Source organism: Protopterus annectens, chromosome 3.part1 (assembly GCF_019279795.1).
Source record: "Protopterus annectens isolate FY-2018-M chromosome 3.part1, PAN1.0, whole genome shotgun sequence".
Taxonomy (NCBI): Eukaryota; Metazoa; Chordata; order Ceratodontiformes; family Protopteridae; genus Protopterus; species Protopterus annectens.
Window position 1 is genome coordinate 114,195,824 of NC_056732.1, and position 22,134 is coordinate 114,217,957.

Consider the following 22,134-nt stretch of genomic DNA (forward strand, 5'->3'; position numbering starts at 1 on the left):
CAATGATACTTAGTTCATATTACACAGACTAGCAACATATGGCAGATATGCCTTTTGTTAGGGAAAGGTCTTATAGATAACAACAGTGTGATTGCGGAGTTGTACTATGGGTGGTTGTATTCTTACTACCTTGTCTTACCTTTGTCCCCCATTCTGGGCAGTATGATAGAATAGCCATTTGTTGGAAGAGATTTTGGTTACAGGAAGATGCAGTATATCTGGTCTCCTTGGAGTTGGGATCATGTTTTTGAAAGCTGTATTGCACTTTATGATGCTATAATTATTTCTTCCAGGCAAAGCAACCTTTCTTTTTATTACCATAGTTAATGGTAAAGGAGACTGATCTCACACAGCTTCTACTCTGTAGTAATCCCATCTGAATTTTCATGATATTTTTTGTCTGACTTAATTTCTTGGAGCTTTTGTGGTTTCTGATTTTAGTGACACAAGCTCATATTCATTAATCCTGCATCCAATCATAGCTCTGAGGCTGTATGTCATTGTTCATTATTACTTACAGATAAATGTTAAGTTGTCAATCTCGCCTTCATTCTTGCTGGATGGGTTCGGAGCCGATCCTCGGCTCCGACTCGGCACTTGCTTTAGCTCGAGAACTCCTTTTACCAGCTCGAGGCAACCCTATATCCCATGATGCAAGGCGGAACTACCTCAGATCTCGTTTGCCGCTTAGCGAAAGAGGTCTCCTTTGCCAGCTGAGGTAAGTTTTTTCTTGTTAAAGAAGAAAAAGTTCAGTTAGGGGTTTATTTTTTTTTCCCTTTAGTGTTAGATTAGCCTGTACTTAGTTACAGCCCACCCTATTCCCTTCCTTTTAAACTTTATAATAGTTTTCAGTTAAAGTTTTAGTCAGGCCTAGTTCCCCAAGTTATCCCTTCCTGTGTGTCTGTGTAGGGATTAAGTTGTGTGTTTGTGGGGACTGTTTGTGTCTATCCTTTTTAGGATGTCTAGGGAAGGCAAGGTCTCAGGCTTCAAGAAGTGTGACCAGTGCTGTCAGAAAATGTCCCTGACAGACGGTCACACTTCTTGTGTGTATTGCCTAGGGCCTTTGCACCTGCAGGACTCCTGTGCGTTGTGTCATGCTTTTAGCCAGAGAGTCCTGCAGGAAAGGAGGAACAAATTAATCCTCCGAGGTTTACTTAAACCTGAAGGTTCTCCTCCTAAGCCAGGGGCAGGAAAACCTCTTAAGCCACCGAAGGCTCAGGCTACAGTGTCCAAGCCTCCTCCGGTGGCTCCGTCGGAGCCGATATCGGCTTCGGCTGGAGTCGATACTTCTTCTGTTAGAGTAGTGGGTTTGGTGCCGGCCGGCTCCGATACCCTAACTACTGTGGCCTTGTCGGCTCCGGCTGGAGCCTACACTTTATCCAGCATCGGAGCCGAGATATCCTCGGCTCCATCTGGGGTTCAAGGGACTTCGGCTCCGATGGCTTCGACCCGTAAGAGATCCCGGTCCCCTTCGATACTAAGTATTCACTCGGCTCCGGGGTCTCCTCTTTTGTCGGAGCGGAGCCATCGGAGCCGATCTTCGAGATCTTCCAGGCTGTCTGACCACGATTTGGAGAGGGTGGTAAGCAGACTGTTGAAATCTCAGGCACTGGCCCAAATGCTCCATAGCCCGTCTCAACAGACTTCGGCTATACCCCCATTCTTGAGATTCCTCCTCCGACTCCACACCAGAGTTCGGAGCCGGAGCTTCTTGGGACAGCGACTGTTTCGATGCCAGAGCCGATACATCCTTCGGCTCCGTCATCTTCGGCTCCGATCTCCTCCTTGAGACCTTCCTTGGAGGGATCCGGTCGTCGGGTTTCCACTGTCGGCTCCGAGGGGGCTAGTGGCATCGGACCCTTGTCCGACCCCGCTCTCCCTCTCGGGGCTTCGGCTTTGGTAAGCTCGGCGCCGACATCGGCCTCAGAGCCTTCTCTCTCCTTGGAGCCGACCATTCCTGTTTCTTCGAGCGGTGTGTTCAGGTCTCCCGGGGAGAGGAGCCTTTGAGGTGATGAGGAGTGTCCTGGCCTCTGAGCCTGGTCAACGGTCTATCCCTCTAGCTCCTCCCTCATCAGTGCCTGCAGATGCCTCTTGCCAGCCTCTTGCTCTCAGGCCCAGGGATCCATCGCCCCAGGTTTCCCCACTGGGAATTTCCTCCTCTTCCGAGGTTTCTCCTGACCCTGCAGGGGAACCCCTCGGAAGAGGACGTGTAAGAGGAAACACACAGACTCCCCTGAGTCTACTACATCTGATACCGACTTAGATGAGTCGGAGGGTTCCCCACGGTCCCCCTCTGAGGATGTCTCATTTTCAGACATCCTTGAGCTCCTCAAACAGAGGGGGAATTGGCCCTCCATTGACCCCTCCGAGGATGAGTCGGTATACCTGGAGGCTTTTGGATCCCGACCCTCCACCTCCTGGGTGTCTCCGCCTTTCGACCCACTCATGCAGGTAGTGGCTCAGAAGGCGTGGGCAGCTCCAGATTCTGTAGAACCTGTCCCCAGGAGACCATCCAAGTTCATCACGGCCCCTTCGGATAAACAATTCCTGTCCAAAGGTGTCTCTGTGGATGCTATGGTGGTAGCGGCGGCCACTAAGAAGGAACTGGCGGATCCTTCAGTACCTGTCCATCCTCCTAATAAGGATTCTAGGACCATGGACAGGTATGGAAAGCGGATGTTTTCTTCAGCGACCTTTGCTATGCGTTCGCTGAATTACCTTTGTCACTTCACCAGGCTTCAACGAGATATTCTCAAGGAACTGGGAGAAGTAGTCCAGGATCCTTCTGCTGCTGGGGCTCAGGAAAAGATTGCCTCTCAGCTTGCTATCCTGAATTCTATATCTAACTCCTCCATGCGGCTCATATCTTATGCGGCCGATGGAGCGAGCAGGCGCAGGCACAGGTGTTGCTCTTAGGCGCCAAGCCTGGATGCGGCTGTGTAATTTTGCGGACCCCTTTAAGGCGTCCTTCACCAACACCCCTTTGACGGTTCGGCTTTGTTCGGACCTCAGGTGAAGGATACTTTGACCAGATGTGAGCAGGACGGTAAAACTCTTTCTGCCGTTGGAGTCCAGTTTTCCACTCCTTCTAGACCATATCCCAAGGGTCAGAAGGGGGGGAAGATGTGGTTCCGTAAAGCCCAAGGAGCTACACCGGACACACGTGGTCAGTTTACCCCCAGAGGCAGAGGGGGTAACAATAATAGACGCCGCCCTAGAGGCAGGGGGGGGGGTTCTCAGAACCAGGCAACAGGGAGTCTCTTCCTGAGAAGCCCTTTTAGCATCCCTGAGGTGTTGCCCGACTGTCCACCCTTGGAGGCAGTCGGGGGAAGAATTTCGCTGTACCCAGTAGCCTGGCAATCCCTATCACAAGAGAAGTGGGTACAGTCGATCATATCCGAGGGTTACAAAATCCCCTTCAAAAGGTTTCCCATAGCTCTACAATCCCTTCCAGACATCTCACCCGGTCAAAGGGATTTGGCAAGACAGGAAGTTTCAAAACTCCTGGAAAAAAGAGCCATCCAAACAGTGCCGGCAGACCAAGTAGGATCCGGCTTCTACTCAAGATTCTTTTTGGTCCCCAAAAGGACGGGAGATTGGAGACCGATACTAGACCTAAGCAGACTAAACAAGTCTGTCAGAAAGGCAAGATTCCGGATGGTCACGCTGCAATCAATTCTGCCCTTTCTGGGCAAGGACAACTGGATGTGCTCTATAGACCTTCAAGATGCGTACTATCACATAAAGATTCACAGACGCTCCAGAAGGTTTCTCCGCTTTCGGCTGGGAGCCAGTCATTACCAATTCAGAGCACTGCCCTTTGGCCTCACTTCAGCCCCCAGAGTGTTCACCAAATGCATGGCAGTGGTCACAGCTCATCTGAGACGTCGAGGATTCCAGGTGTTTCCTTATTTGGAAGACTGGCTCCTCTCCGCCACCTCCAAGCATCAACTTCTTCGGTCCAGAGACTACACCCTACAGCTTTGCAAGAGTCTAGGAATTTCGGTAAATTTCGAAAAATCCTCTCTGCTGCCTTGCCAATCTATCACCTTTATAGGCGCAGAGTTAAATACCGTCAAAATGTTAGCCAGGCTAGCAGATCAAAGGATTCTGGACATCCAGAAATTTGTTCAGCTTCTGTTACAAAGCAACAAGATCAAAGCCAGGTTTGTCTTGAAAGTTCTAGGCCTAATGGCTGCAGCCATTGTTCTTCTTCCACTGGCTCGCTTCCACATGCGTCTCCTGCAGTGGATGCTATTCACGCAGTGGTCGTACCACGATCTGCCCATGAGACACGAGATCTTAGTGACACAGTCTTGCAGGGCTCATCTACGATGGTGGATATCTTCCCTCTTCTTCATCAGGGCCGACCCTTTGTTCCCCTCCTCCAATTGCCACAGTCACCACGGATGCCTCTCTGATCGGGTGGGGGCATTATCAGGGCAGGATGGTCCACGGACGTGGCAACCCATAGAATACCACCTGCACATAAATGTCCTGGAGATGAGAGCAGTGCTTTTAACGTTGCAAGCCCTCGGCGACTTTCTTCCCACAGGGACTATTGCAGTACAGACGGACAACATGTCCGTGGTCTGGTACATCAACAAACAGGGCGGAACCAGGTCCTATCCCTTATGTCGAGAAGCTCTCAGACTTTGGCAATGGGTGATCTCTTCTCAGCGGTTTCTGATAGCAACGCACATCCCCGGCAGGTCCAACCTATTGGCGGACAGGCTAAGCAGATCTATTCTGATGCCTCACGAGTGGTCTCTCAATCAATCTGTAGTGGATCAGATTTTTCTGAAGTGGGGCACCCCTTGTTGCGATCTTTTCGCTACCCCTCAAAACAGCAAGTGCCCAGATTACTTCACACTATTTCCTCTTCCAGGCCAACCTTTGAGAGACTCTCTAACCCAGGATTGGCCTCGGGGACTTCTTTATGCTTTTCCTCCTTTTCCATTGATTCCACAAGTCATTCAGAAAGCCACCGTTTTGAGAGCCAAGTTGATCCTCATTGCTCCATATTGGCCTCGACAAATTTGGTTTCCGTCTCTACATCATCATCTTCTGGTGCAGTCCTGGCATCTGGACCCAGTTCCGGATCTTTTGATCCACCAGTCGGGTCAGCAGCACCGGGCCATTCATTCTCTCAACCTCACTGCTTGGTTGCTCCACTTCCTTCCCTAGCCAGGCTACCAATGATTTCTGACTCAGTCAGAGACATTTTAGTGTCTTCTTTAAAGTCGTCCACTAGAACTGTTTATGTTAGCAAGTGGTGACGTTTTTCGATTTGGGCAAACGCCAGAAATATTGATCCTTTTACCGCTCCTGTACATTCTGTTTTGGATTTCCTGGCGGAGGTTTTTCATTCGGGATCTTCGTCATCTACAGTCAAAGTACAACTGGCTGCTATTTCCAAGTATCATGTTGGCTTGCATGACAATAACATCATGTCTCATAGGTTATGCAAAGCCTTTTTAAGAGGAGTTTTCTCCTAAAACCGCCTGTGAAACATCCTCCTCCGCAATGGGATCTAAACTTAATGTTGGCATCCCTAATTCTACCTCCTTCGAACCGTCTGCTACGTGTTCTTTAAAGTTATTGACGTGGAAAACTATATTTTTGCTGGCTGTTACTTCTGCAAGAAGAGTTTCTGAGATTCAGGCCCTCTGTATTCGTTCACCTTATCTGGTTTTTCATAAGGATAGGGTTTCGCTCAGAACTAACCCTTCCTTTCTTCCCAAGGTTGTATCTCAAACCAATATTAACCAATCTATTGATCTACCAGTTTTCTTTCCTAACTATTCTGACAGAGCTGAACAGAAGCTGCATTTTTGGATGTTCATCGTCAGCTCAGGTACTACTTACATAGGACTAAACAAATTAGAAAATCAGACCAATTGTTTGTCTCCTATGCAGAAAACAGGTTAGGTCTTCCAGTTTCTAAAGTGACCTTATCTAGATGGTTGACTTCCACCATTTCCTATGTGTACTCTCTAAGGGGCAAACAACTATCTTCTAAGCCAAAAGCGCATTCGACCAGGAGTCTATCCACTTCTGTAGCCTTTCAGGATAGACTTCCCATTGACACTATTTGTGCAGCAGCTACTTGGGCCACGCCTCATACCTTTGTGTCTCATTACAAGTTGGATTTGGCCTCCAGAGATAGGGCCAGTTTTGGTTCCACAGTTCTCAAGAGTCTGTTCCATTGAGCCACCCGGGATACAGGTGCTAGGGACGCGGTCCCATCCAGCAAGAATGAAGGCGAGATTGACAACTTAACATTTAGAAGTTATGTACCTACCATAACGTTCTATGTTAGTTGTCTTCTCTCGCCTTCTTTCTTGCGTCCCTCCTTCCCCTGGCCTGGACAGATCTTGGAGAGTTCCTATTAGATTGCTTCCTCTGGAGCATTGTTATGAGGACTTCTTTTAGGAACCATGGTTCCTAATTATGTTAGCATAAGTCTTTAGCAGGGTCAGTTAGCTGCCAAACGAGATCTGAGGTAGTTCCGCCTTGCATCATGGGATATAGGGTTGCCTCGAGCTGGTAAAAGGAGTTCTCGAGCTAAAGCAAGTGCCGAGTCGGAGCCGAGGATCGGCTCCGAACCCATCCAGCAAGAAAGAAGGCGAGAGAAGACAACTAACATGGAATGTTATGGTAGGTACATAACTTCTAATTATTTTACAAGCTGGGGTGCTCTTTGACAATTATATGATCTATCCATGATTTGTAAGTACCTCAAATTAATGTACTTTCATTGTCTCACAAAATGTCAAACATAAACTGAATAGTAGCTCACCTACTTGCAAAAACTAACTTCCTATTAAGTTTGTAGCTTGCATTTGTTTTGAAACATATTTTGTGTTTCATACATGACATGTAAAATCAGTTTATTCAGTCTCTGAAGGTATTTCATATTACCCTAAAACTATATGTATTTATTTTAAAGGGTTTTGATGACAGGTGATCATAGCCAGACTACATCTAGAACAACCGATATGTTGTCTACAAATCTTTATATTGAAGGTGTGTCCCTGTCAGCTAAAGGTAGGAGGATTATTACTACATCTAAAGATTACAAATGTTTAGTGAAGCTAAATAACTAAATGTATGGTGTATGTTCCCTAAATCAGCTTGTTGCATTTACTCTGGATTATAATTATTTTATAAAACTACAACTTAACTTGTAATTAATTTGTTAGAATAGTCATATGTGCAAATATAGATTGGAACAGTGTGATTTACAGGGGGATTATTTCTTTGAATACCTAATCAGAACTGAAGAGGAATTGTTGACTAGAAGAAATGGTGGGCTGTTATCCAGAAAGGGACTTACAACATGAATTTCTTTCTTAAACAGTAATATTAGAAAAGAACAGAAGTCATCTCCCATTTTCAGTACAGCAACAGTAAAAATGGACTTTCTTCAGGAGGCAAAGTTTGAAAGACTGGCCTTTTGAATTACTTGTCATACCAAAACTTAGTAAACCAAAGAATGAAAGTGCCCAAATTAAGATTAAGTTCTGAAGAAACAAAACTGCTGAGAGTCATTCATTCAATCATTCATTCATTCTCCAGTACCCACTTTATCATATTCTTGGTCACTGGGAACCAGAGCTTATCCTGGCAAACAACAGATGTAATACAAGTACTAGGAAGAAGTGGAAGGGTAAATCAAGAATCAGACACTACATTTTAAATGTTGTAAGCGCTTTCGTCTGTATTTACTAAAACAAATGTCTTCAGACAGCAAGAGCAAAGCTAAGAACATAGTTTAAATAACCCTCCATTAAAGCATGTGACCCAAAAGGAAATTACATTACTGAAACAAATCTTTAGAAACAACAACATTTTGTGGTACAAAGACTGAACTATAAGTAAATAAACAGTAATTTCATTCATAAAAGTAATTGGCTACCATATAGTATAATAGAACAGAAAACACGGTGCATTGAAATACAACCATAAAAACCATCACATATAAACACTTAAAGCCAAAAATATTACCTATCCAGTGCATTCAGTTTTAATAAGCACTGTATTGAGCATGTATCATTCAACCCAGGAAAGCTATACACATTTAATGGAACTTGCCCCTTAAGTTCACAGCATTTCAATTTAAGAGTCCAAGGGCATCCTCTTTCTTCAGACAAAACTTGCTCAATTACCTTGAATTTAAAATTATGTTCTGGGGAGGTCATTATATGTCTGACTAGGGCATCATGAACATGCAATTTATTAATACTATAAATATGTTCATATAGTCATTCTCTAAATCTGCATTCTGTTTTACCTATATTAAAAACTTTCACAGAACAAGCACTTAGCCAGATAAACAATGCCTTTAGAGTTATAGTTAAATGTTCCTTTGATCTCATAATTGGTATTACAAACTGGGAAATTATTGCCAGTATCAACATATTTACAATAAGAGCAAGCCTCACACTTATACATTCCAGGGCATCTAATTAAAGGAAATTTGTTAGAATCAAATGAATTTTTAGAATTAAATACATTTTTAAAATTGGTACCTTTCTTAAAAAGAGCCCTAGGAGGATCACCTAACTTCTGTTTTAAATTAATATCATCCAACAATAGGTTCCAATTTGTATGTAAAATTTCCTTAAGGTAAATAGCATCAATACTACAAAGAGTGATGAAACTCAGACTAAAGCCAGTTGTCAATAAATTACTCTCTTGAACTCTATGGTCACCAAAAAAAAATGGTTTAAAGAACTCCGTAGATCTCTTACTTTTTACTTCATTAATTGATTGATCAACTAAAATAGATGGATATCCTCATTTAAGAAACATATCCCTTAAATTGTCACACTCATTAAAATAATCTTGTTCTAAACTGATCATTCTAGCCCCATCCTAGCCGCTCTGACCAAGTGGCCTTTTACAACAGAGCATTTTTGGTGAAAAGGATGGGAGCTAGAAAAATGCAAAAAAGAATTGGAATATGTACTTTTTCTCTGGGATTGCACAAGTTTGGGAAAAGGGGAATAAAACTGGTAAAAGTGCTACAGCAACATTTACGTTTTTGCTTTTCTCCAAGTTTAATCACTGTTACAAAAAGCCACTGACCATTCTGTGATAATGTTCTCTGGACACTGATCAACTGCAGGCTGGCAAATAGTAGATTCACCTACAGATGTTAAGAGGATTGCCTGTCTTCATGTCATTTAGACTAAATGAGAAAAATAAATATTATAACAAAGGAAGTAGGATGAAGCCAGGAGTGACTTGTTGAAAGTTTCAAAACCTGTAGAAAATGTATGCTGATTGTTGGTGAGTGATGGTAAAAGGTCCAGAACAAAAATGTAGGTTACATGTGGTGAAAGTCCATTCATTCATTTTCTAAACTGCTTGCTGTGAAGAATATAATAGTGCTAGCAAGCTCAGCAAGATAGGCTAAATGTCTATATCCCTAGCAACAGTCTCCAGCTCATCAGTTGGACTCCTCAAGTGACTCCAGACAAGCTATTAGATATAGTCTCTCTAGTGTGTTTTGGTTTTGCTTCAGGACTGTCTCCCAGTGAGACATCTGTGGTATACTTGCTGTGGAATGAATCTAAAAGACATCTTTCCTAGGCAGCCAGACATCCTCAACTGACTAATCTAAAACTGGAGGTGCAAAGGCTGTACTCTGAGAACATCCAGGATTGCCAAACATCTTACTTCATTATGGAGAATGACTCCAGTTCCCCTATGAGGGAATCTCATTTCCAATGAATGTATCTGTGATATCATCTCATCATGTTGATCACCATCCAAAGTTCATGAGCATACATGAACAAGATGATCTGAGTGATCAAAAAACAGATATTCATCTTTTGACTCCATTCTTGGTTCACCTTCACAACCCAATACAATTTATGCATTGCTGTTGATGTTACATAAACCCAGTTCTTATATTATAATCTTTCAGTCAAGTCTAACTCCCTACTGACCTCAATGACTCTTAGCATGCCAGATCTGTCTGTCAAGACCTACTTTTTTTAAGTTCTTTAAATTTCATATTCATTACTTCAGTAATGCTGTCCATCTACTGTAGTGTTTGCCATCCCCTCTTCTTTTACATTTGATCTTTATCTACATCAGTATATTCTCTGGTGAATGTTGTGGCTAAAGTGTTTGAGTTTAAGCTTAACTATAACACCTCCCAGAGAATAGTCTGGATTTATTTTCTTAAGTGTTGGCTGATTCAATCTTTTTGTCATTCGTGGAATTCTGAAAAGTTTTCTCCAACACCACAGTTCAAAAACATTAATTTTCTAGCAAACACAGACTTACAGTCCATCCCATACAGTCATATTTTATTACTAGAAAAACAATAACTTTGACTATATGGACGTTTGTTGAAAATCTGATGTTTTTGCTCTTTAAATTGTATCCAGTTCTACATTCTTTTCCTTCCAAAAATGTATTTTTCATAGCTGCAGTCATCTTCTTTAGAGATCTTTGTGTCCAGGAGAATATAATCTGTCATTGTCTCTGTGTTCCCCTGTCTGTTTACAAGGAACTGATAGGGGTAACCTACAGAAATTTAGCTTTTGATCTGATGCTGTTGTTAAAGTGTATTTAACATCCAGCCAACAAGACCTAGTGTCTCTAGGAGACTTTGGATCCATCACAGTAAGCAGCACCTTAATAATTCATTTTTCAATGGCGAGCCTACCTGCATTTGAACACAGGGGAGTGATGCCTGCACAGGGTCACTTCAATCAAATTGCAGTAACTAACATTTGTACATATGTGTAAATCCTAAACAGAAATACTCCAGTTTATGCAGCTTGCAGCAGTAAAGATTCGCAGACATCTGAATCCAGATTGAGCCTGCAGTCCAGGAAAGTTGAAGTGCCATTAATTCTTCAAGAAAAGGTGGACATCTACTTTTCACAGCAGTTTGCTGCCTGCTGTGTTTCACCAGCTTCTCGAGTGACTCTGAAAAATTTCCATCCATCTGCAACAACAGCCTGATCACCTGTTTTCTTGCTAACTGGTAAGACCTTTTTCTGTGTCACATTTTTAGTATGGATGCAATTAGACAGAATTCAAGCAAGTGTAAGCCAAGTTTTACTCTTAATGTAGCAGAACAAACAGATAAAACATGGAGTAAACTGCAGTGTTGGTATACACAGCACATTAGTAAATGTAAAACCTTATTAGGGCAAGTTGATAGTAAGGCATTATGCAAATGTATTACAATATTTGACTGGTATCTGAAAGAAAACCATGCGGGGTATGACAAATGTTTATTGTGTAAATCATATGAAACTGCTTTCTGTGTACAATGTCATAAAAACGTATTGCATGACATTATTCAAATGTTAGACTGTACAGACAAAGATTTTAATGGTAAAGAATGAGGAAAAGTTAATATGCTTACATTATATTCAGATGTTGAACAGTTATGTCCTGTCACCACATGTGAAAGGTTAATTTCGGAGTTACAATAGGAGTCAAATCAGTCATTGACAGACCCTCCAGTATATATTGTTACAAAAGAATGTAATAAACTTCTAAAAGACAGACACAATGAGTTCAGGAAGTTTAGATAATTTATACAAACATTCTTAAAACATTCCTCTAACAAACTACTAATTCAGACTAGCAAAATGAATAACACAGCCGGTGATTCTCTTTTTGCCAACTCTGTAAGTAGATCCTGGAACTCTCTTCCAGCTGATATTACCTTACTTTCCACCTTAGGTCAATTTAAAACTAGACTCAAACAACATTTGTCACTTAACTGGCTATGTCAATGTATCAAGCCTGGCTAATTCTCTCTTGAATGTGTAAAAATCTGTTAACCAGTTTACTGTGTAATTTAATTTAATCCTGACTTGTGCTCAGGATTAACTCTAACCTGTGGAACTTGTTTAACTTGCTTACTTATGTAATCTCTGTAAGTCTGTTTGTAATATATAATGCTGGTATTATGCAATGCTGTATCTGCTTACCCTTGGAGCTTTTCTCCCCGGGCCTCCGCTGAAAATGGACATGCATCCAGTTGGACTATCCCGGTGAACAAATGTAAAATAAATAAATAAAAATTGCAAAAGTGCAGGAAACTACAGCTGATCTGTACAAAAGAGATATATTTTACAATATACTTGTGTTTTGAAAATGGTTAAGCATACATGTCAGGATATGATGTATGGACAAATCATTCTCAAATGTTTTAAAACTTTCATTCAGTTAGAGCAAAACATTCATCAGTGCAACAGTAAAGTAGAGCGTATGACTGGCATTCTCATAGCATAGTCAAAAGGTCAACAAAACAGTTCTAGTGCATAGCAGTAAAAAACTGAAGTCACAAGATTGACATGCATGTATTTTCTTTTCATATAAAGTACATCTGTTAAAATGCACAAGAGAAAAGGTAGACAACAGCAAATGTAAATCATGTAAATATAAACATGTGTTAGTTAAGCAAATATCTGTTTTGATATATTTTGTTTTTTTTTTTAATTTTTTTAATAATTGTATAGTAACACCACATCAAACAGTTAAAAAAAGTTTTGAATTAAAAAAATAAATAAATAAAATCACAGATGGTATTGGTTAAGCAGTCTTTGTAAAATGAATGGCAGGGCAGTTAAATAAATAAAAAATACTGAAATCAAAGTAAAAAAAATATGTAAGCTAATTGTGATACCTGATGAAGGCTGTGTATGTGATACCAGCCAAAACCGGTCTGTGCAAATTCTTGCTGCTCTATGGATTTATGAATTAAATTTCAGTTTTTTTGAATTGGGTCAAGTTTTGCTGGCTTTACTTTTTATGATTTGAGTTTTTCTAAAACATTATTGTTATTAAAACATAATTGTTAAATGTTCACATGCAGCACTAGTTGGTAATTGTGTATGCATGTTACTGATAATCTGTTTTCAGGTAAATGTTAAAAGTAAAAAAACTCAGTTATATCAAGTACTGCCAGCAGATGGGCTATAGTATACATACATTTCAAATAAAGTATATAAGAGGGTACAAATAACCACTAGTAGTAGTAGACAGCAAAGGCAACAGAAACAATATATTCTGTCAGTGAAAACAGCAAACAATTATCAAATCATACAAAGGTCCATAGTTTGTTAACCTAATAAAGCAAGTGTATAACCAAAGTGTTGGGCTGGCATACATTCTATTCTCACAGCATAAAGCAAATAAACAATAGTGCAATACTACATGGGGAGGGGTACTTTCTCAGTTTTACACTGGCTGTGTGAGCAGTATTGCAAAAGGGTCTAAAATAAAGCTACAGGAAGAAATAATATATCATTCCTTCTTGACAGTACTCTTTCAGGGGGAGGGGAAAACCAGTATTAGTGCATTAGAAATACTGGTAAACAGATTAAACCTGACAGGATAAGATATTTTACAAGTTGCTAATAGCTATTATTCTAATTATTATTGTCTTTTTTAATATTTTTTGGCAAGACAATGTTGGTATGCAAAAGCATGAATGTTTCTAATTGTTGGGTATGTAGTTGCCTCTGGTGGCAATTCCACTAGATACTTCTATTAGGAGACATAAGAATTTTCCAAGATTTTGCTTGATGTTAATGTTTCTAAATTTGTAGATTGGACTAAGTGTACTTTATAGTCTTTGTATGTACAAATACAAAATAATTCAGTACAAATTAAATTAATGTTTAGCAATGAATATGTGTGGAGTACCATATTTAAAAATGGGTTTAGGGTACCTACTAGATTGAAATGCACGAGTAGCAAACAGTCTGTGTGATATATACTGCAAAGGACACATTGTAAAGTAACAAGTTCAAAAGTAATTTGTCAAGTTGTAATTTTATTACTAGTTGTAACTTTATCACTGTTTTTTGGACCACCTTTTTATCCGTACCAGTATTGGTTACCCCAGTTAGAGAAAAATTATATTAAAACATTGTACTCATACAGCTAATGGACTCATATGTACATAGCATTCTTTAGTGTATAAATCATGTTTTTTTTAAATCCTCAAGTATTAAATATACTGAAATAATTACATTCAAATATGTATTATCTAAGCCCAGTTCAGTACTTTACCAAGGTGTTTAATATGTTCACTTCACTGTCAGCTAATGTGTTATTGGGCAGTTCAGAAATATGTCCACAGTGTTATGGTTAAAATTACATTGAAATTGTATATTTATAGAACTAAATAACGTTTGCAGTAGCACATAGTTTTTGTCTCTTATAGATATTAGTCTATCTCTAATCTTTGGTATAAAATGATTAATAAAAGTAAATAGTTAATTCAACAGCTGCAAAGAGTTAATGGAACAGTTCTAAGTCATAAATGAAATTCAGTGATTGCAAAAGAATAAATTAATCAAGTTAAAAATAAAACTAAAGCAGACACAGCTCATAACTGATGGAATATTTTTACAGAATGGTCTGCAAAAGAAAAAAGTTGTTAGATACATTCAGTTTTGGTAGTAATACTTGATATCATTATATTAACTATGTAAAAATTGCATTTTTGACTTGTATCAAAAGAAGACTAAAGATTTTGTTTCCTAATGTGTTTTTTATATAATCTGATCAAAAATACATATCAGTACAAAGCGTTTTGAGTATGTTTTAAAATAAAAAGAGGGAATTGTTAGAGTGTATTTAACCATGAATAAAAGGTTGAAAGTAATTCTGTTACAAATATGTAACATAAATAAGGTATAAAATAAAGCTTGCTTAAATGTAGAAATAGAGTTTAGCAATATGTGATTAGCATCCATACTAAATGATTGTGGCTTAAAAATAAGGAATTTGCTTAATGGACATGTCTCCTACAGAATCAGCAAAAATGTATGCATTTCACACTGTCAGCAAAAAAGCTGACCTCTTACGGACTTAAAAACAGAATGTATGCATTTCACATGGTCAGTAAGAGCAAAAATGTGAAAAACAGGATGTAATGCAGCTTCTATAAAGAATGGACAACAGTACATGTTTCTGTCATATGACACTGTTAACCAAGGAAGTTTGAATGATCAAGTCAGCATTTGTATGTTTTTTTCCACAAGGTGTTTCCTTAAAAGACAATATCAGCATTATTTCTCTACAGGATGAAAACATGTTTTTCTGCAAACACCAGCAAACAGATGTTCTCATACAAAGTCCAAAATAGAGTACCATGGAGAAAAACAGGATGTACAACTACTATAAAGAGACTATAGCAGATAACATTGTTAGAGATATTTTTGTATTGTATCTCTCATATCATCCATGCTGTTTGAGAAGTAAAGTAATACAGTGTAACTAAAGCTGCAACAGTAGTACGTGTGGTTAACTTATTGGTTACTACTCAGAATTTGGTGCTGCATCAGTGTTCACTTTGCAAGTTTCTGTGGGCAACAGACTGTAAATGGAATTATAACTAGACTTTGATTTCAGCAGAATTCAGCCAGCAAGACCTAGTGTCTTAAGAAGACTTCGGATCCATCACAGTAAGCAACACCTTATAATTAATTTTTCAGTTGTCCTTTTCATTCTTCCTGAACATCTGGGTTATGGATTTGACCTTGGATCTAACTCGACTGCATTCTACAGACTTTGGCTCCAACCCTTGAGCTCCTCCCTCTACTCACAATACTCTAGTCTACCCCAATGCCTCATATCTTATTTGCTGCCATTGTGCATGGATGTGGATCCACTGAGCATTTTTTAGGTTGTGTAGTAAGCGTTTGTGAGTAATAAAATCTCTATATTTCTATTTCTAGTTAATTATTTATTTTATAGTTTCTCCCTCTTAGTTATTTGTTTTTTTGTTTTTTTTTCTATCTGTTAGCCACTCTATCTTAGTACGATAACGTTCTACGTACTATTGTTGGTACCTACCTTTATATATACCTTTTCTATTCCTTTTTTTCTTACCTGGTTGAAGAGGGTATTCTTAACTATCATTGTTTGAGGTCCTTTTTTATCTTAGTTTGTCTTTACTACAAAAAAGTTTATATAAACACGAATATATATATATATATATATATATATATATATATATATATATATACTGCAGTTTCTTTCCTTCCCTTTCCTTGTTATTGTTAAGTTAATATGGCTGAGAAGCCTACAAGTTTTAAAAAATGCACTTCTTGTGGGCACAAAATTCCAAACTTGGATGCCCAGAGGGAGTGTGTTTATTGTTTAGGAGCAGCACATCTGGGTAGAAACTGTACCATTTGTGCTGCATTTAACTCGAGGGCTGTTGCAGACTGGAGGGATAAACTAGTCCTCAAAGGGGTATTACCTCCTTCATATTCTTCCTTCTCTGGGGATTAAACTCCCAGCAAACTGTGTCCAAGGCTCTGTCAGAGCATAGGAAACGATTTCCACCAAAGTCCCCAAAGACTTCTTCATTCTCGGAGCCTCCACAAAAAATATGAAGATCATAAGATCCAGCTTCATGACATCTGAAGAGAATAATTTTGGATCCTAAGTCTTTGAATCCGATAGTTATTTTACGCAGTCCCACTGTTCAATTTATCGATTCAAAACCATAGGATCTGACTCCTAGTACTTCAAATATGCCAAGAACTCGTTCACCTGAGTTCATTCTCAACTATATTTCTCAGTGGCGGCTGGTGACTTCAAATCAAAGAGGGACTGCAGGAGACAGCTAAATGGGTGGGGTCAAGGGAATGGGTGTGGCCAACTAGAAAGGGGAGGGGCTATGCTCAAAACCGCAAAAACTGTAACTTTAATTAAATATGCTGACCTGGGTGCCAAGCCAGGATTATGAGAGTCCACTCAAGACAAAATGAAGTGTAGAACAAAAAAAATATTTCAATGCATTGTCTGCATGACAGCTTACTTAATATGTAGATGGAAACAAAAAGGTTGGGAGGCATGAAAATATAAACTACTTTTTAAATACATTACTGGAATGCCAGTCAAAATCAAGTATAAGAAAAACAAGCAGCACTCAACTCAAATCACTTCTCCTTGCACTGCAGTTCTAATTATAATTTATAATGTTAAGTTGTCTACTTCGCCTTCATTCTTGCTGGTTGGGTTCGGAGCTGACTCGGCCATCTTCAATAGCTCGAGAGCTGTTTACTGGCTCGAGGCTACCCTATATCCCATGATGCCTGGCACTAGTTACCCAGATCTTGTTTGCTGCTTCAGACTGCGAGGTTGTCTTACTGGCTCAGGCTCGTATACTTTTTTGTATTTTCTATTTTTCACTAGAATTTACCTCTTATTAGTGTACTTAATACCTTAAATGATACTATTACCCTAGCTAGACTCTTTAAATAGTATCTATCCCCCCTGTTTTCTTATTAAAAAAACTCGTTTTACTTAGAGAGTTTTTCCCCACCCCTCCCCCTCTCTTCCTTCTGCGGTAGTTTAAAAAAATAAAATAAAATAAAAAAAATGCTTTTTTAGTAGTAGTAGACTTATTTAGTGTATGTTGGCTGTATTGTTTAATTAGTATACCTGCTAACTTGTTTTTTCTTGTAGTGTGTGTGAGTGTTTTACCTTGGTGTGTGGGTGTGTAAATATGTCCAAGGAGTCTAAAGTGTCCGGATTAAAGAAGTGTGACTCATGCTGTCAGAAGATGTCTCTGACAGATGGTAACACTTCTTGTGTCTATTGTATGGGCGCAGTGCACCTGCAGGACTTTTGTTCGGTTTGTCATGCTTTTAGCCCAAGAGTCCTGCAGGAGAGCAAAAATAAGTTGATACTCAGGGGTTTGCTCAAGCCCCAGGATTCACCGGCCAAGGTTCAGCCTGTGAAATCCTCCAAGCCACCTAAGTCTTCAGCTCCCAGTTCGGAGCCGTCGCTGGGTGAAACTCCACCATTCACCTCGGCTCCGGCTGGAGCCGATGTGCCTCCCTCCCAATTGGCTCCAACAGGTACTTTGGAGCCATCTGGGAGTCAAAAGAGATCTAGGTCTCCCTCCTTGGAGTCGATACGCTCGGCTCCACGATCACCTCTGCTCCAATCGGAGCACAGTCATAGGTCCTCTCACTCCTCTCGGTTCTCTAGACTTTCAGATCAGGACTTGGAGAGAGTGGTCAGTAGGCTACTGAAATTGCAGGCTCTAGCGAAAATGTTGTACAGCCCCCCCTCATCATGTGTCGGCTCCGTCCACTTCTGCAGAGATTTCTCCTCCGACTCCTCTCTTGAGTTCAGAGCTGGAGTTCGTTGGGGTTCGACTCGTGGAACTGTCGGCTCCGATACCTTCCCTTTCAGTTCCATCGTCAGCTCTGATCCCTTCCATGGCACCATCCTTGGAGGGATCTGGGTGCCGAGACTCCCTCGTCGGCTCCGAGGGGGCAAGTGGCATCAGACCCTTGTCCGATCCTGTTCTCCCCCTCGGAGCTTCGGCGCAGGTGAGCTCGGCTCCTACATTGGCCTCAGAGCTGTCCCCCTCGGTGTGGAGAAGAATTCTGATTTCTTCATAGCCGGATTCTTCTCTGCGCCCGGATGGGGATGCCTTCAAGGTCATGAGGAGTGTACTGGCCCCTGAGTCAGTCCCACGGTCAACCCCACTGGCTCCTCCCCCTGTGGTGCCTGCATCTTCCTCTGCCCCTCCTCCAGACCCCAAGCGTGGGAAACAACACTCCAGAGCACCCCCTTGGGTGTTTCTTCCTGTTCCGAGGCCTCCCCTGATCAATCAGAGGAGCCACCTCATAAGAGGAAGTGCAAGAGGAAGCACGTTGACTCCACTGAGTCTGTCACATTGGATACTGACTTAGAGGATTAGGAAGGGTCCCCAAGATCCCCCTCTGAAGATGTCTCCTTTTCAGACATTTTGGAGATGCTTAGGCAGAGGGGGAACTGGAATACCCTAGCCCCTTCCGAGGATGAGTCGGTATTCCTGGATGCGTTTGGTTCCCGACCTTCCACCTCCTGGGTGTCTCTGCCTTTCAACCCACTTATGTCTGTGGTGGCTCGGAAAGCATGGTCATCTCCAGACACAGTGGAACCAACCCCCAGGAGACCTGCTAAATTTATAACTGCACCTCAGGACAAACAATTTTTGACTAAGGGCATACCTGTCGATGCCATGGTGGTAGCAGCAGCCACAAAGAAGGAGTTGGCAGAAACTTCCTCATCTGTCCATCCCCCTAGCAAGGAGTCTAGGACTATGGACAGATATGGGAAGTGAATGTTTGCTTCAGTGACCTTCTCCATGAGGTCGCTGAATTATTTGTGCCATTTCACTCGCCTTCAGAGGGATCACCTTAAAGAGCTTGGAGATACCCTTCAAGATCCATCAGCTGAGGGGGCTCAAGCTAAGGTGGCCTCCCAGCTGGTGACTCTGAATTCAGTTGTTAACTCCTCCATGAGGCTCATTTCTTATGCAGCCGATGGTGCGAGTAGGGCTGCAGGCACAGGCGTTGCCCTTAGGAGGCATGCATGGATGCGGCTATGTAATTTTGCAGAGGCCTTCAGAGTGTCTTTCACCAATACCCCCTTTGATGGTTCCGCTCTCTTCAGATCACAGGTGAAGGACACCCTAACCAGGTGTGAACAAGAAGGCAAGACTCTCTCTGCTGTAGGAGTCCATTTTTCCACTCCTTCTAGACCATACCCCAAGGGTCAGAAGAGTGGAAAGATGTGGTTCCGGAAACCCAAGGGAGCCTTGCCTGACACGTGGTGAGTTCCCCTCCAGGGGCAGAGGAGGGAACAATAACGGATGCCACCCTCGTGGCAGGGGGGGGGGGTCCGCAGAACCAGGGCAGCAGAGAATCTTTCTCTGAGAAGCCCTTTCAGCATCCCTGAAGGGTTACCCAGCTGCCCGCCTCTGGAGGCAGTCGGGGGAAGGCTCTCACTGTACCCAAAAGCCTGGCGAGCCCTAACTCAAGACAAGTGGGTACAGTCGATCATATCTGGAGGTTACAAAATTCCCTTTGCTCAACCCCAGTTAAACTCAAACAAGTCCCTTCCAGATGTTCCACCCATTCTAAGGAAACAAGCAGCCATAGAGATTTCAAAGCTGCTACATAAAAGAGTCATCCAGGAAGTCCCCGCAGACCAACTCAAATCCGGAACTTACTCAAGGTTCCTTTTGGTACCAAAAAAGACAGGGGACTGGAGACCCATTCTGGATCTCAGCAGATTAAACAGATCTGTACAAAGAACGAAGTTTCGGATGGTCACGCTACAGTCCATTCTACCCTTTCTGGGTCAGAACAATTGGATGTGCTCTATAGATCTTCATGATGCTTACACAGGCGCTCCAGAAGATTCCTTGGCTTCTGGCTGGGAGCCAGTCACTATCAGTTCAGAGCTCTGCCCTTTGGTCTCACCACAGCCCCCAGGGTGTTCACCAAATGCATGGCAGTGGTTATGGCTCACCTGAGACATCAAGGATCCCAAGTGTTTCCATATCTAGACGACTGGCTCCTTACTGCTTCCACCAGGCATCACCTCCTGCAAGCCAGGGACTACACTATCAAAACTTGTTCAGGCTAGGTATCACAATAAATTTTGAAAAATCTGCATTGTTGCCCTGTCAGCATATTGCTTATATAAGTGCAAATCTAAATACCAGGAACATGTTTGCGAACCTTCCACCAGACAGGGCATCACTAATTCGCCAACAAGTACAGATTTTATTAACATGCAGAATGATTCAAGTCAGGTTCGTCCTCCGAACACTGGGTTCCATGGCATCAGCAGTTCTTCTTGTTCCCCTGGCCTGCTTTCACATGAGAATCCTCCAGTGGCTTCTATTCACACAGTGGTCTTTCCAACAGCTTCCCATGTCTCACAAGATTATGATCACAGAAGCATGCAAGAAGCACCTCGCTTGGTGGATGGTCTCCCCATCAGTGTCCCAGGGCAGACCATTTGTGCTACCCCCTCCAGTCACCACAGTGACCACAGACGCCTCCCTGATAGGGTGGGGGGGCATTATCAGGCAGGACAGTCCAAGCACCTGGCAGCCTCATGAGTACCATTTTCATATAAATGTCTTGGAGATGAGAGCCATGCTTTTAGCGTTGCAAGCCCTTCAGTACTCTCTCCCTCCTGGGATCATTGCAGTTCAAACGGACAATATATCAGTGGTGTGGTACATCAACAAGCAGGGCGGAATCAGGTCCTATCCTCTATGTCGAGAAGCACTCAGACTCTGGCAGTGGGCGATCTCTTCCCAACGTTTTCTGATTGCAACGCACAATCCTGGGAGTTCCAATGTCATAGCAGACAGGCTCAGCAGAGCAATTCTCATGCCTCATGAGTGGTCTCTGAATCAGGTAATTGTGGAACAAATCTTTCACAAATGGGGTCAGCCTTGCTGCGACCTGTTCGGCACACCTTTCAACAGCAAGTGCAGCAATTTCTTCTCCCTCCTTCCACTTCCTGGCCACTCCCCCAGAGACGCTAGTCCACGATTGGCCTCAGGGACTTCTTTATGCTTTTCCTCCGTTTCCCCTAATAATCAAACTCATACAGAGAGCAACTGCATTGGGTTGCAAAATGATCCTCATTGCCCCTTACTGGCCTCGACAGATATGGTTCCCATTCCTGCATCATTATCTTCTCGAGCAGCCTTGGATTCTGGATCCTATTCTAGATCTACTGATTCACCAATCGGGCAGACTGCATCGATCCCTTCAAACACTCCAGCTCACAGCTTGGTTGCTCCACTTCCAACCTTAGCCAGGCTTCCTAATATTTCCACCTCTGTGCGGGAAATTATTATCTCATCGCACAAATCCACAACTAGGAAAATTTACGCTAGTAAGTGGAAATGTTTTTCTTGCTGGGCAGAGGCTAGGAATATAGATCCTTTTTCTGACCCTGTCCACGAGATTCTGGAATTTTTAGCAGAGCTCTTCCATTCTGGTTCCACTTGCTACAATCATGGTTCAGTTAGCTGCCATTTCGAATTTTCATATTGGGTTGGCTTCTAATAACATCATGTCTCATAAGCTGTATAAAGCCTTCCTCAAAGGAACCACTCTGCTTAGGCCCCCAGTGAGGGATCCACCACCTCCATGGGATCTAAACGTGGTGCTAGCTTCCCTAATCTTGCCATCCTTTGAACCTGCAGCATCTTGCTCCATTAAGTTTTTATCCTGGAAAACTCTTTTTTTTTGGTAGCCATTACTTCTGCCAGACGTGTTTCGGAACTTCAGGCTCTATGTACTCATCCCCCATACT

At 41.9% G+C, this 22,134-nt stretch overlaps 1 protein-coding gene across 1 annotated transcript in view; it reads left to right on the forward strand.

The window, feature by feature from the left end:
* The window catches only part of LOC122797638 (coiled-coil domain-containing protein 178-like), a 1,250,322-nt gene that overhangs the window by 703,516 nt on the left and 524,672 nt on the right, over positions 1-22,134 (forward strand). Inside the window, exon 6 of the mRNA XM_044066183.1 lies at positions 6,953-7,050. Within this exon, the coding sequence (XP_043922118.1) occupies positions 6,953-7,050 (98 nt within the window). The remainder of the gene's footprint in view (positions 1-6,952; positions 7,051-22,134) is intronic.